We start from the raw sequence: 15453 nt of genomic DNA, 5'->3' as shown, positions 1-15453 counted from the left end.
TTTAGTTGTTGTTCAGTCATTTTTTGAGTCGTGTCAGACTTTCTGTGACCCCATTTTTTTTTTGAGGGTTTTCTTGGAAAAGATACTAGAGTGGTTTGTCATTTCCTTTTCCAGTTCATTTTACAGATGAGAAACAGAAGCGAACACGGTTAAGTGACTTGCCGCCCTAGAATCACACAGCTAGTAAGTGTTGAGGCCGAATTTGAACTCAGGTTCTCTTGATTCCAGGCTTTGGAGCTCCCCTGTGCCACCTAGCTGCCCAAACAAAAGGTGTAGATAGCCTTAGAGCCCATCTAATCCATGTTCCCATTTTACAGGTTAGAAAACAGGTCCAGTCAGAAGAAATAACTTCTCCAAGGTCACATGGCTAGGCAGAGAACCAGGCCTGGCGGAATGATGTGACCTTGAGAAAGTAATACACGACTAGCAGAAATATAGAAGGTTTTGCAATTTCTCTTCTGGGATCTTGTGAATCAAGTTCTTATTCATAACTTTGGTGCTGCCTTTTCCAAACCAAAAACCATTCTACTTGGCAGAAAAAACAACAGCAAAGTAAGAGTTGAGGGCCCCTCCCTCTCTAAGTCGTTCATTGTCATTGTCTCAACAACTCAGGGCAGCACACTTTGTTCCTCTTCTTTTCCCAAAGTAACTTAAAAAATACACCTACTTCCCTTTTTCTTTTCCTTTTCCTTAGCATTTGTCACTGGACTTTATTAACAGACTAAATATTATTCTTTTTTTTAAATTCATTTTTATTTTGTAATGCTAGATTTTTGTTGATATTTTCTGTCTTTACCTTGCCACCTAGATTTTCCCTCGCAACCCTTCTGTCCCAGAGACCCATTCCTTATTTACAAAGAATTTTTTTTAGGAAAAAAATTTAATTCAGCAAAACTGATTAAAACTTTAAAAAAAATCTGATGGTACATGCAACATTTTACATCCATAGACACTCCCCTTTCCCCCTGCTAAGGAGCAAGGAGAGATATCTTCTCATATCTTTCTTTTGTGTCAAAACTAGTTCTTTATATTTTCACAACATTAATATTCAATTGTTTTGTGGTAGTTGTTCCTTCCATTTACATTGTTGTAGTTGTTGGAGATATTGTTTTCCTTGCTCTGCTTAATTCTTCATCAATTCACGTCTTTCCATTTGTTGGGTATTTTAAAATTTTTTATTCTTTTTGAACTTAAATGCAAAAAGAAAAAAAAAAAGAACATTTCCATGTATGCAGCACAACATAAAAAGAGGATTAAATATAAAACCATGAATTTCCATTTCACACCATTTGCTTTTTTTGAAAAACCATGTTATATGTATAGCCTATATCAGATTACATGACATCTTGAGGAAGGTAAAGGGGAGGGAGGGAGAAAAATTTAGAACTCAAAATCTTATAAAAGTGAATGTTGAAAACTAAAAATAATTAATTAAAAAAAGAAAAACCATGTAATAAATACTACAACTTATTTTCAAGGCTACCCTACTTTTCTGTGCTTCCTTCTAAATTTTCTTTTGTTCTCTGCTGTGTACTTTTTTTACTCTCTCCCTCTCCACCTCACCCTAGAGAAGGCCACCATTTGACACAAATATGTGTATATTTGTAAAACCATACTATGCATGCTTCTATTTATCAGTTCCTTCTCTGCATGTGGATAGCATCTTCCTTCATAGATCCTTTGTTGCTAATCTGAGTTTTTAATACTCAAAATGACTTAGTTCTTAGAACAATATTGCTGTTACTGTCTAGAATGTTCTCATGCGTCTGCTCATTTCACACTTCATTATTTCATGCAAGTGTTTCCATGTTTTTCTAAAATCAGCCAGCTCATCATTTCTTAAAGCACAGTCATATTCCATCATCCATTTGTTGTTCAATCGTTTTTCAGTCATGTCTACCTCTCTGTGACCCCATTTAGGGTTTTTTTGGCAAGGATACTGGAGAGGTTTGCCATTTTCTTCTCCAGCTCACTTTACAGATGAGGAAACTCAGGCAAACAGGGTTAAATGACTTGCCCAGGGTCACAAGGCTAGTAAATGTATGAGGTCAGATTTGAATTTAGGAAGATGAGTCTTCCTAACTCCAGGACCGGCACTCTGTGCACTATGGTGCCATCTAGCTGCCCCTAGTCTTTCCATGCTTCTCTGTATTTATCATATTTACCATATAATATAGGAAGTTAAGCGGCCCAGTGGATGGAATGCCAGGCCTGGAGTCAAGGAGATTTGAGTTCAAATTCCACCTTACTAGCACTATACCACCCAAGGTTGTTGGGATGATCAAATGAGAGACTTATGATGCAAAATGAAGTGAGCAGAAGTAGAACATTATACACAGTAGCAACAGTATTGTAACAGTAATCAATTGTGAAAGATTTAGCTACTCCAATCAAGACAATGATCCAAGATAATTCCAAAAGACTCATGATGAAAAGTGCTATCCACCTAGAGAGAGAACTGATGAACTCTGAATGCAGATTGAAGCATATTTTCTTCAATTTTCTTTATTTTTCTTGCTTCCTTCCCCCCCCCCCAGACATGTCTATGTGGAAATGTCTTACGTGACTTCATATGTATAATGGGTATAATATTTCTTACCTTCTCAAAGGATGGGGGAAAGGGTAGAAGGAGATTATTTGAAATTGAAAATAGCAATTAAGGAAAAAAAGGGAAAAAATTAAGAGTTTATGTTAAATAAAATTCAACTGCCTGTTACATGTATTTGTGTGTGTATGTGTGTGTATGTTATATGTATAGTTGGGATTAAAATAAATCAGATAACCAAAACTGAAAAAAAAAAAAGAAATTGAAAGGGAGAGGGGGGATAACCCAGCTCATGGTTTTTTAACAAAGCCAGAGGAATGAAGACAAGTAGGAAGTGATGAGTTGGCTACGTGTGCCCCTTCCTTAAATGGATCTGGGAGTTCTTCAGGAATGGTCTTCTGCCTTTCTTTGTATATCTAACACTTAAGCACATTATCTGGCACATAGACATGGGGTAGGTATGTGGTGCAGTGGATAGAGCACCAGGCCAGGAGTCAGGTAGACTCATCTTTCTGAGTTCAAATTTGACCTCAGACACTTATCAGCTGTGTGATCCTGGGCAAGTTACTTCACCCTGTTTGCCTCAGTTTCCCTGTCTATAAAATTAGCTGCAGAAGGAAATGGCAAATCACTCCAGTATCTTTGCCAAGAAAACCCTAGAGTCACAAAGAGTCAGATGAGTGAAAAAATAAAAGATTTAACAACAACTGGCATATAATAGGTGCCTCATAAATGTCTATTGACTTGGTAACTGAATAAAGATAGATCTGTTGTGACATCCTTCAAGGAATCTTGTTCATCCTCTACTCTCTCTAATCAGAGGGAGGGAGAGCCCCTTGGGATAGGGGTAATGAGGAGGTGGGAGTTTTAGGCATTAAGTGGAAGAATAAATACTTTGGGGGAGTCTTAAATGATATGCAAGATAGAGTCCAAATGGGAGACATCCTAGATCTACTACTACAAAGGAATCTCAGACAGTATCTAATCTAACCCTTTCCTTTTACAGATGAAGAAACTGAGGCCTGTTGGAGGGGTGACAATTTGCCCCAAATTGAATAGGTAGGAAATGACAGAGGCAGTATTTGAACCCATGACTCTAGGACCCATGCTCTTTCAACTATACTATCTTGTCACCTCCTATCCCTTATAGGTGGTGAGATAGCTCGTCCTCTACCTGTCTTTTTAAACTCCAAGTTAGAGGGCTATACAACAAAGAAGGAAGCCACAGAGAAAAAGGTCTCGTATATACAAAAATATTTATAGCAGGCACTTTTTCAAGTAGCAAAGAACTAGAAACTAAAACTAGAACAGTGAGTGCCTATCAGTCAGGGAATGGCTGAACAAAATATGGCACCTACACATGAAGCAATACTATTGGAACATAAGAAATGATTAAAATGAAAGATTCAGAGAAACCTGGAAAGACTTACATTAACAGAGGAAGAGTAAAATAGGCAGAATCAGGAGAACACATTTCATGGCCACAACAACATAAAGGAAAACAACACTGGAAGAGTTCAGAATGCTGATATACAGCAGTGACCAGTAATGATTTCAGAAGACTAAAGGGCCAAGATGTTTTGTTTTGCTTGAATATACTAATTTAGAGTGACAGCATGGCAAAGTGGACATAGAGCTGAACTTAAGAGTCAGGAAGACCTAGATTTGAAACGTGTTGAGGTCGTTACTAACTATGTGTCGACGGTGAGCAATTCTAATCTCTCTGAGCCTCCATTTTCTCATCTGCAAAATGGGGATAATAGCACCTATCTCACAGGGTTCTTGTGAGGCTCAAATAAAACTGTGTAAAGTGCTCTGCAAACTTTAAAGCCATATAGAAATAACAGCTTATTATTATTGTTATTTGTTTACAAGAGAGGGCTCTATTGGGGAAGTCAATAGGAAATGACATTAAAAAAAGAATATTGCATCAATAAAACATTTAAAAAATGAAATTGAATCAAAAAGTCAGTCATGGTGTTCCCTCTGTGTCTACACCAATCTCCCTAGACAACTCCCATTTTTCTTACTCATCCAGATCTCTTCTCTTTGTTTTTAGAATTCCATGCTCAAGAACTTCACACACCTCCTAGGCTGACTTCACCTAAAGGTCTCTAGTCCATGGGTTACCGAACATCCTTTCTCTGAATCCTTCAAAATCTTCATGTTATGGCTAATGTGGAAATGTTCTGCATGACAGTGTGTATGATGGGTATCCAATTTCTGGCCTTCTCGATGGGTGGGGGGAAGGGGTAGAGGGAGGGAGAGAATTTAGAACTGAAAATAAAAAATCAAAACAAAACAAAACAAAAAAAAGAATCTTCACGTTAGTCTGTGCCCAGCTTTTCTCTCTTTGGGAATTCTGAGAGGGAGTGGTCATTTCTCCCAGGGTTATCATCATTTCTACTTTAGCAGCCACCTTCCCCTGGTTGATTGGAATCAGGTGCAGGAAAGCAGCTCCATCTGTGACTTCCCTCAGTTTCTGAATGATGAAATTGTCCTTAAGGCAAGCCAGGAATGGACTTTATTCAGGAATTAGGAAGGTGCAGTAGATAAGAGAAGTGATCTCAGGGTCCTGCCCCTGCCACATCCTGGCTGGGTAACTCTGGGCAAGTCACAATCTCTCAGTGCCCCCAGGAGACTCCCCAAGACCATAAGCTGCAGAGAAGGTGTCAGTCTATAATGGCAGAGGGAGTTAACTCTCAGGAAGTTCGCAGGTCCCATCAAAAAAGAATGTATTGGCTCTTCTAATAGTACTTACACGGCTGACCTCGTGGAGCTATTGTTAAGCCTTAAAGGGCTAGATCAGTAGAAGCTGTCATTATTATTCACAAGGATCCAGCTAGGCTTCTCCCACCTACAGGCAGGTCCAGGGCACCCTAGCCTCCTCATACCCCCCTGAGATTTAGGAAACATGGCCTTTCTCTGATGATCTGGTTTCAAGCCAGGGAAAAAGTGGTGGGGTGAGGTGGGCCAAAGAAACCATATGGAGAAATGGAAGTATTTAAAAAATGTCCTTTATTAGTCAAAAGACAAAAATAGATGCTGCATATAATGTCCTTGCCCCATAGAGTCAATTGGAGGTCCCAAGGGAACTGAGAAAGCAGGTGTCCAGGCACTGGAGCAGGCCCCTGGGGAGAGGGCCTAGTTCTCAGACTGAACCCTTTGACTGGCTCTGAAATCACACAGCCTGAAGGAATGTTGAACTGGTGTCTGGGGACAGGGAAGGGAAAACACAGTTCCCAGAGTAAGTAAGCTGAGGGCCTCTCTTGGGGCCTGAGAAGTCCTTCATACTCTCCTTCCCTGGTCCACCATCAGCCACCTGGGCCTATAATTCCTCATAAGCCTCAGAGCTCTGGAACCAAGGACTGGATCTGATACCTGAGATGACTGCTTCTTACCCACCCCCAAACACAGACCTTCCAGTCTGCCCAGGATAATACCTTCTTCCCAGTCTTCCCACTCCAAGTGAGGCCTCTCCTATTGTTTTCTTATTGGCTGGCTGGTGACCCAGCTCTCCCTCCAGCATCCTTCCTCAGCACTCTGAGTCTCCGGGGAAAGGGCCATGAGGGGGCCTTATGGCAACTCAATTCAGGAAGCTACGGCAACAGCATGACTTCTAGGTGTCTGCACACCGCCGGCTATGTCCGTATGACAACATGTGCACCACTATGCATGTGGTGCAGGATATGTTTGGCCTGAGTTTGCCACATGTGTGTACCAACCTCCATGTATACTAGTGTGTGCACATACTAGCATGTGTGTGAGACAAGTGTGTGTAGCAGGTAACAATCATGTACACATACATGCATCCCTTCTTTTCCACCGTTAAGGCACTTGAATGGGGTTTGGTTTGATTCAAAGAGGAAGGTGGGGGAGTTTCCATGATGTTCCAGCTGCCCCCAGCCATTAGGGCCAGTCAGGGTTATGGCAGAGGAGATGCCCTCCTGGCCTAACTATACAGCTCCTCCTCAGTTTCCTGCCTGGCCTCCTCCTCTCTGGGGTCTTGGCTGTCTGGCACCACTTGCTCTGACCCCCATATTCCAGACTCCTCAGAGGGATCCCCCCCTCCCTGCAACCAGGGATGCAGCAAAATGCCCTGGGCGGTCAGCCTCTCACTGGGCTCCCGCCTGAGCAGGCAGCGGACAAGGCAGCAGGCACGGGTTGAGAGGCCCTCAGGGAGGGCAAAGGCGCCCCTTCGGATCTTGCCAAAGAGCAGGGCAGGGGCTGTGTCCTGGAATGGGTATCGGCCAGCCAACATGGTGTACAGTGCCACACCCAGGCTCCATACATCAGCTGCCTTGCCCGAATACGAGTGCCGGGAGGTGAGGATCTCAGGCCCCACGTAGGCTGGGCAGCCATGCTTATCCCACAGGGAGTCATCTGGCCCCGTTAGCAGACAGGAGTCCTCCAGATTCTCTAGAGCCAGCTTTGTCCTAGGTTACAGGAGGAGAGAAAAAGAGGAAGCCAGGTCATTAATTGTTTGCTTCCTTCTGTGCCTCGGCTCCCTTATCATCATAACAAGAAGGATGCTTTCCCTCTAAGATTATGTTCCATCTTTCCATTTTCTGTATTTCCCATTTTGGAGGCAGCTAGGTGGTGTAGCAGAAAGAGCGCTGGACCTGCAGTCAGGAAAACCTGAATTCAAACCTAGGCTCAGACAAGCCCAAGCTGTGTGACCCCGCACAAGGCATTTAACCTCAGCTTCCCTGTTTCTTCATCTGTAAAATGGGAGGGGAACAATAGCACATACCTCCCAGAGTTATTATGAAGACCAAATTAGATAATAATTATAAAGCACTTAGCACAGTGCCTGGCACTTAGTAAATGCTACACATACATTAGTTATTATTATTGTTATTATTATTATTATCTATTCTATATGTATCTTATATGTACCAAGTTATTTGCATGTTGTCTCCCCATTAGAATGTAAGCTCCTTGAGGGCAAGGAGCCTGCTTTTGCCTTTTGTTATACCCCCAGAACTTGGCACAGTGCCCAGAACATAGTAAGAGCTTAATAAATGTTTATTGACTGACTGATTGATCTCTAAGTTTCCCATCAGCTTTGACAGTCTATGTTCTATGGTCCCTTCATTCCAACACACATTTATTATGAACTAACATCTTGTGTTCTATGATTCTTGGCTGCAAGGGGCATGAGGGGAGTAAGGCCACTGTGGCCATCACTATAACCTGGGTACAAACTATTTGCCAGGAGGAATTGTTTCATTCACCACATTTGTATTCTCAGCACCTAGCATACAGTAGGTCCTTAATGAACAACTGTCCATTGATGGATTGATGGATATAAGCCAAACCTGAGGCTGAATGATTATGAATCCAGGTTTCTTTGAGGGGGGGAGGGAGGGGTGTTCTGGGTTGAGGTGCTTGCTTTCAGGCACTCACCTCTCCTGGTTGACAAAGACAAACTTCCTCAGCTTGAGGTCTCGCAAGACCAGACTGTGCTGGTGGCAATGGGCCACGGCTTGAGCCATCTGGAGGAAGAGTGAGGCCGCCTCCCGCTCAGGGATCCGTCTTCGCTCCCTCACATAGCTGTGCATGTCACCATATGCCCGTGGGAAGAATACATAGACATGGTGCTTGCCCAAGACTGCCTCAGCCACAGGAAGTACATGAGGGTGTCGGGGTAGATGGGCATAGAGAGACAGCAGCTCTTGATAGATTCCGGCTAGATACACCTAGGAAAGGAAGGTTAGGATTAGTTGCAATTCCAATGATGTCCACCAGGGGCCAGCACTCACCAGCACAACCCAGCAGGTACTATGCTAGTTTGGCGTTAACAAGCTAGGGAAATACAGAATCCTAGACTATTGGGGCTGGAAGGGACCTTTGAAAGTCACCTACCCCAAACCCTTTTACATACGGGAAACGGTTGCACAGAGAGAATTGACTTGTCCAAGGTCACACTAGCAGTCAGCAGATTGGGTCTAATATGTCAATGAGCAGGGGCAAGATGAACCCAAATAGCAGATAATCCTTTAAAACAGGTATCTTTGTGTCATGGACCCCTTTGGCAGTCTAGTGAAGCCTGCGGACCCCTACTCAAAATAATGGTGGGGTTTTTTCATCATAACTGAAGGAAATACTAAATTTCAGTTACAAGCTAATGTATAATAGATATAATTTTTCCCATCCAAGTTTACAGACCCCCTGAAATCTCTCTCACACCAAGTTAAGAACCCCTGATCTAAAAAAGAATGGCACATAATGGAGTGCCATCTTCCAACTCGGGCAAAGACTGACTGTATGACCTTAGACAAGTCACTAGCCAGAGTGTGGGGCTTCCTGATAGGCACAAGCTGGGTACCTCTAAGGGCAGCTATTAGCCAGGCCCTCTGGAGCTCTATCTTCTCCTTTGTAAAAGGAGCAGGTTGGACTAGAGCAGGAGGTCTTAGCCTGTTTTGTGTTATGGATCCTTTTAGCAATCTGGTGAAGTTGAACAATCCCTTCTCAGAAGAATAATTTAAATCCATAAAAAAAAACACTTGGGATTACAAAAGAAACCAATTATACCAATTATGTTGAACTACCACTACAAATTTTTTTTTACAAAGTTCATGGATCCCAGGTTAAGAATCCCTATCCCAGATAATTTCTGAGAGCCCTTTCAGCACTAAATCTTCTGAACTTTAGTGGGCCCTGAGACCCAGACACAGAAAGATTCATGTTCTATGTTCTAAAGCCCACTGAAGCCCTGATATACTACGGTCTAAGATCTTCAAAGTGGAAACTGGATGATGCCTTATTGAGGATGCTGTGGAGAGGTACAGACTGGAGTAGAGTAGATGATCTCTGAGGTCCCTTCTAAGACACAGAATCTGTGGTCCGTGCAAGGTCCTTTAGAGCTCTGACATCCTGTGTTCTAACTAGGAGGGAAGGGAATAAGCATTTATATCGGGGCTACAAGGTGTCAGGCACTGTGTTGTTGTTCAGTCATTTCAGGCACGACACAATTAATTGGGGTTTTCTTGGCAAAGATACTGGAGTGGTTTGCCATTTCCTTCTTCAGCTCATTTTATAGATGAGGAAACTGAGGCAAACAGAGGTAAGTGATTTGCACAGGGTCATACAGCTAGTAAGTGCCTGAAAGGGCATTTGAACTCAAGTCCTCTTGACTCTATGTCCTGGTGCTCTATTACTGAGCTACTTAGAGGCCCTTTTACAATGATTTCATTTTATCATCAATAACCCTGTGAAGTAGGTGCTCTTATTATCCCCATCTTATAGTTGAAGAAAGTGAGGCAGACAGTGGTTAAATTATTTGCCCAGGGTCAGCCAGTTAGAAGGTGTCTGAGGTCAGATTTGAACTTAGGTCTCCCTGACTCCAGACCCAGCACCCTAACCATTGTGCCACCAGCTACCTCTAAGGGTATGTTTCTGGTATGCCCAGAAACACTGCCAGTTCTATATTCCGATGAGCCAAATTCTAGGATCTGAAGATGGGAACGTCCAGAGACAGCTCTCTGTCTTCCTGCCATTCCTGAAATCCTCTGGGTTCCTCCAGCTTCCATACCCTAAGGGCAATCTAAGGGCCAGCAGGCAACAGGCTAGAAGTTGGCACCTGACCCTTTGTTGTTATGCACCATGCCTCTCATGCCGCTACCTCCTGTACCCACCGCACTCCCTCCCACAAGCCGAGCTCTCCAACAGGACATTCTCTGACCTCGCTCTCTGGCGCTGTGGAAGAAGTGGTGATACCAGTTGAGGGGTTGGGGAAGGGTGGCTCATACCTTACACATGTACTCTGTGTTTGTGGGGCAATGCACTGCCCGGTAGGCCCTGCCACCTTCCTGGGCCTCTAGGAGTATGTAGGGCCCCAGCTTAGAAAACGCAGCAGGAGCATCAGAGGTGGGCTCTGGTGACCTGATGAGAGGCTGCTGGCAGGGGGCCAGGCAAAGCTGAGGGTCTCGATGGGCTCGCTTCAGGGGGGGCTGCTCTGGAACTGAGTCATCATTGTCATTGTCATCAAATTCCAGCTGCTTTTTCCTCCGGGGAGAATCCATAGAGAGTGTCATTGGAGTGAGGTTCATCTAGGGACAAGAAGGTGAAGAGACTTAAAAAGGGCATAGGAAATGAGGGTTCCTAGGGATCCCCAGGGCATGTCAGGCTGTCACCTATGGAGTTCCTGGATTTAGAGTCAGGGGACCTGAGTTCAAATCTCGGCTCTCCTATTTAATACCTCTATGATCCTGCACATATCAGTTAAAAACTCTTGGTCTCAGTTTCCTCATCTGAACAATTCCTTTCAGTTTTCAATGACAGGATATACCCATGAACAGAATCTATTGTATGGGTCAAGAGTAAAGAACACAGTAAAGGACATCATGTGACATTTTGGAATGGAACAGAAAATAATCAGTGTTGGAAGAGATCTTAAAACATAGATCATGGGGCAGCTAGGTGGCACAGTGGATAGAGCACCGGCCCTGAAGTCAGGAGGACCTGAGCTCAAATCTGGCCTCAGACCAAAACACTTGACACTTACAAGTGACACTAGGCAAGTCACTTAACCCCAATTACCTAAAAAAAAACAAAACAAAAACAAAAAAACCATAGATCATGGGATGTCAGAAGTAGAATGGAGCTTAAGCCAGAATGCTAAAGCTGGAAAGGGCCATTTTACGGAGGAGAAAAGTGAGGTTCAGAGAGATAGAGATTTGTCCAAGAGCACACAGCAAATAAGCAAAAATCGAGACTAAAACTTCAAAACTATGAGGTAGCCTATTTAAATATTATTGGTATCTCAGGAAAGGCAGCTAGGTGGCTCAGTGGCTAGAGTGCTGGACTTGCAGTCATAAAGACTGGAGTTCAAATCCAGTCTGAGATGGTTAGTTGCTGTGTGACCCTGAGCAAGTCACTTAACCTCAATTTGCCCCAATCCACTGGAGAAAGAAACAGCAAACCACTCCAGTATCTTTGCCAAGAAAACTCCATGAACAGCATTGGCATGCTATGGTCCACAGATTCACAAAAGGTTGGACACGATTGAACAACATGGGCCAGCCCTGGAGTCAGACAGACCTAGTTTCAAGTCTGAGGTCTGACACATAGTGACTGTATGAGCATGGGGAAGTAAGTCACTTCACTTTCCAGTGCCTGGGCAATTCTCTCTGAGACAATAGGTTCCAGGGGATTTGCTGATTTTCATTGGTAGATAGTTTCCATGGATTCTTTCTCAGCCAAGGCGGGGTCCAAATGTGTGATTCCATCAAGCACCATGTAAACAAAGGCAGGCAAACAGCCAAGAGAACTCAGCATATTCAGGGGCCTGGTTGAGTGAGGGTCCATGGAGAGTGGGCATCTTGGATTTAAACCTTTCTGGGGCCAGATCACAGCTGTAGAGCCCCAGGGGACCTCAGGGGTCAATGAGCCCAATTCTCTCATTTTACATATGAGCACACTGAGGCTCAAGAATTGAAGTAACTTGTCCAAAGTTACACAGAAAGTGCGTGGCACAGGCAAGACACAAACCTAGATCCCCTTGACTCCAAATCCAACACTCTTTCCACCGAACCTTTTCCAGCTACAAGTCAAAGATGAGGCTTGTTCTCTAAATGTGACCATCCCAGTTTCACAGGATCCTCAGCTCTCTGAGGTAGATGAGACACACAAATCATTCTCCAGCTGATCAATGGAGACAGTGACACCCAGAAAAGGGAAATGACTCAATCAGGTCACAAAGCAAGTTGGTGGCAGAGACCAGCTTGAAACCCAGATGTCTGAACCCCAGCCCTTTTCATGTTCCCACATGGTCCCTTCATGCTCCTCACAGGGGCTCAGGGTGGAGCTGTTGCTCTTAGACTGGACAGAAATCAATGCCAGGTGGCTCCCAGGGGAAGAGCCCTATTCTTTCTCTGGTCCAAGATGGCTTCTAGGAAGCCATCCTATCTTTCTTGACATCCTCTCCTATTCTCTTAGACAGCCTTTCCCTTTCCTGCTGTAATTCAATGTCAGGTACTCAGTTTTAGAGCCCTGGGAATCAACAAACATACAACACAGCTTTTACAGCATGATTCAATACATAAATTCATCCTTCCTCTTCCCTCCCCACCCTGGCAAATGAGCCCCAATCACACACCTCAATGACCTTTTCGCCTAGGTGGTACACTGGAAAGAGTACTGGTCCTGTAGTCAGGAAGACGAGTTCAAATCCACTTTCTCCCTAGCTGTGTGACCTTGTGCAAATCATTTAACTGCTTTCTGCCTCAATTTCTTCAGTTGTAAAGTGGGGATAAGAATAGCACCTACTTCCCAGGGTTGTTAGGAGGATCAAATGAAATAATTATTTGTAAAGTGCCTGGCACATAACAAGCAGTTAATAAATTGCTTATGCTTATTTTATTCCTTCCATCGAAAACTTTCAAGACACATATACACCCCAGAAAAACACCTATGTGATCTTTAGCATGTCACTTAAAGTCTCTGGGTCTCAGTTTCTTCATCTGTAAAATAAGGGATGGAACTAAATGATCTGTAAGTAGCTCAAAACCTGATACTTATGATACCCAAACATACAAGAAGACTAATAGATACATTAGGCAGAACCACCTCTTCCCCCAATATATTTAATATACAGGGACATGACAGGACATAGCCTGACACATTGGAAAGACAAAACATATATAGATATGTATTATACACATATATATACATATATACATATATATACACATATATACATATACATATACATATATATATATATATATACTGTGAATGAACAGACAAGAAACTAGAACAGACAAATTCAATCCCCCAAAGGGGCATACTTCAGACAGTCATACCCAGGAACCTCTCTTGGGGATGGAGGAGGGGGAGATGATGTCTCCCTAGCAACAGGCAGCCAGTACTCCGGTGAGATCGGAAGCTATGTGCCCCTGGGGCATGTGCCAAGGGTGGCAGTGGCCAGCTATAGCTAGGAAGCAGTGAGGGCTGTGGGCATCACAAGGATTGGATCAGCTTCAGAAGGCCCTGTCTGGTACCCGCTACTGCCTGTCCTCAGCTCCTCATACCCCTGTGGAAAGTTATTGGTGTTGAACACAATAAACCTGGCCCCTTAGCAGAGAGGGAGTTGACTACTGTGGTAGAAAGAACACTAATTTGAATTCAGAGGACCTGGTTTCTTAGCTCGATCTTAAAATCCACTAGCTTAAATTTAGACAAGTCACTTTTCCTCCCTGTGCCTCAGTTACCCCTTCTATATAATGGAGACAAAATCCTAGCAGTAGCTAGGGTTTTATCAAGGAAAAGGCTTTTTAAACCATAGAACACTAGAGAGTGTATGCTGTTATTGTTCTTAATCTGAGGCACAAAGCATAGTGATCACGGTAGGCTGGTGCTGGATATGGACCTGGGTTCAAATCTCAATTTTGTCACTACTTGTAATCTAAGTCACTTCATCTCTCAAAATCAAGATGATTGGATTAGATGACTTCTGGGGTCCTTTTCAACTCTAAGTCTACGACTAGCTACACTGTTAAGAAGCAAATCGGCCCTCACACCCAGCCTACACAGGAAACACATATAACCTCACCACACTTCTGCCGACGCATGTCACAGGGATGATGACACACTTCAGGCACCAGAGCCCTGAGGCATCGGGGCCAGGCACCCACCCAAGCTTCATCACCCACTGACACAACTTCCACCCGGACCCTGACACACCCGAGTCCCGGTGATCCAAACGCTGACACATGGACACATACACACACACACACACACACACACACACACACACTCCTCTTTGGTGACATTCTCACCTCTGTCTCCATACGCAGAATACAACCTGACCACTGCAACTTTCTTGCCTGTCTTCCACGCAGACACACACAAGAAGCCCACACACACACAGCCTCCTCTCCGCTGCTCCCTGGCCTGTCCTCGTAACACAAACAAAACAAAAACAAAGAACTTCGACACTGGTCCTCCCCACCACTCGCGCTCCGAACCATAGCTCTCCGCCACTGTCCCCTACACAACTCCCTCAGGCTGCTCCCCTAGCTGCTAGCACATACACAAAACACAACAAAGACCCACAACTCCCCAGCCTCAGCCCCATACGGACACGCAGCCCAAGCCACCCTCCCATCCCATACGGTAGCCAGGCAGACTTATGAGCAACACTGAGTCTCGGGACACGCCGACCTACCTCCGTCTCTGAGCCGGTCTCCCTCCACCCCGCAGGTCTACCTTGCTCTGGAGGTCCGGGGACTCATTTGCTTGGGTCCGGCTGGCTGGGGCTGGGGCTGGGGCTGGGCTCAAAGAGCCCACCGCCCCTGCATGTTTGCGCCCCTGTCCCGTCAGTGCGGAGTCTCTGCAACTGGCTCTATAAGTGTCTGGGCTGCCTCGGCAGATGCCCGGCCCAGCCACCGGCCTGGGGTGATGTAAAGCTGAGCTAATCTCGGGCCCCAGCCTCCCCCATCTCCCGCCCCCCGCGGCGCCGGACGCGTCCTGCCCCGCCCCCTGATTGCAACATCCCCCTAGCCCCGCCTGTCGGGCCCAGGGCTCACATCCGCCCGGGGAAAGGGCAACCTCCCGACCCCTCACACCCGCACAAGCTACCGCTGCGCCTGTCGGCACCCAGGAATCTGAGAGTGAAGGTTTGTTGTCCTGGGGGCCCAGTGTACCCCAACCCTGAGCCCACCTGGGACCAGCAGGAGGAATCCCCATCTCTCCTATGACTTTTGTTCCAAGGCAGCAGGTGCATTGGGATAGGAGGCAAGAGACTTGGTTTAAGTATCCTCCTTGCTGTAAGACCTTGGCGAAATCACTTCCCTTTTCAGAGCCTCAGTTTCCACCTCTGTCAAATTCCAGCTGTAACGTTCTACGTTCTAAAGGCCCCCAAAGCTCTGACTTGGCATGAATCGCACACTTCGGACTCTGAC

General features: G+C 44.9%; 1 protein-coding gene across 2 annotated transcripts; it reads right to left on the bottom strand.

Annotated features, from left to right (window-relative positions):
- Positions 1 to 5546: 5546 nt before the first annotated feature.
- LOC114046838 (tribbles homolog 3-like) lies at positions 5547 to 14969 on the bottom strand. Of its 2 annotated transcripts, XM_027867373.1 has the most exons (4): positions 14718 to 14969; positions 10300 to 10599; positions 7955 to 8247; positions 5547 to 6981 (listed from the first exon to the last, which is right to left on the bottom strand). In XM_027867373.1, exons 2-4 carry the CDS (start codon positions 10597 to 10599, stop codon positions 6498 to 6500), a joined length of 1077 nt encoding a protein of 358 aa, XP_027723174.1. In that variant the 5' UTR covers positions 14718 to 14969; the 3' UTR covers positions 5547 to 6497. The 2 variants fall into 2 exon arrangements, with proteins under 2 accessions (XP_027723174.1, XP_027723176.1); XM_027867375.1 differs by lacking the exon at positions 10300 to 10599 and having other exon boundaries at positions 14718 to 14968.
- Between the last annotated feature and the right edge of the window lie 484 nt (positions 14970 to 15453).

Source organism: Vombatus ursinus, unplaced genomic scaffold (genome assembly GCF_900497805.2).
Source record: "Vombatus ursinus unplaced genomic scaffold, bare-nosed wombat genome assembly UNPS02014786.1, whole genome shotgun sequence".
Taxonomy (NCBI): Eukaryota; Metazoa; Chordata; class Mammalia; order Diprotodontia; family Vombatidae; genus Vombatus; species Vombatus ursinus.
The sequence above is the reverse complement of the archived record's forward strand: the minus strand, read 5'-3'. Positions and strand labels throughout refer to the sequence as shown.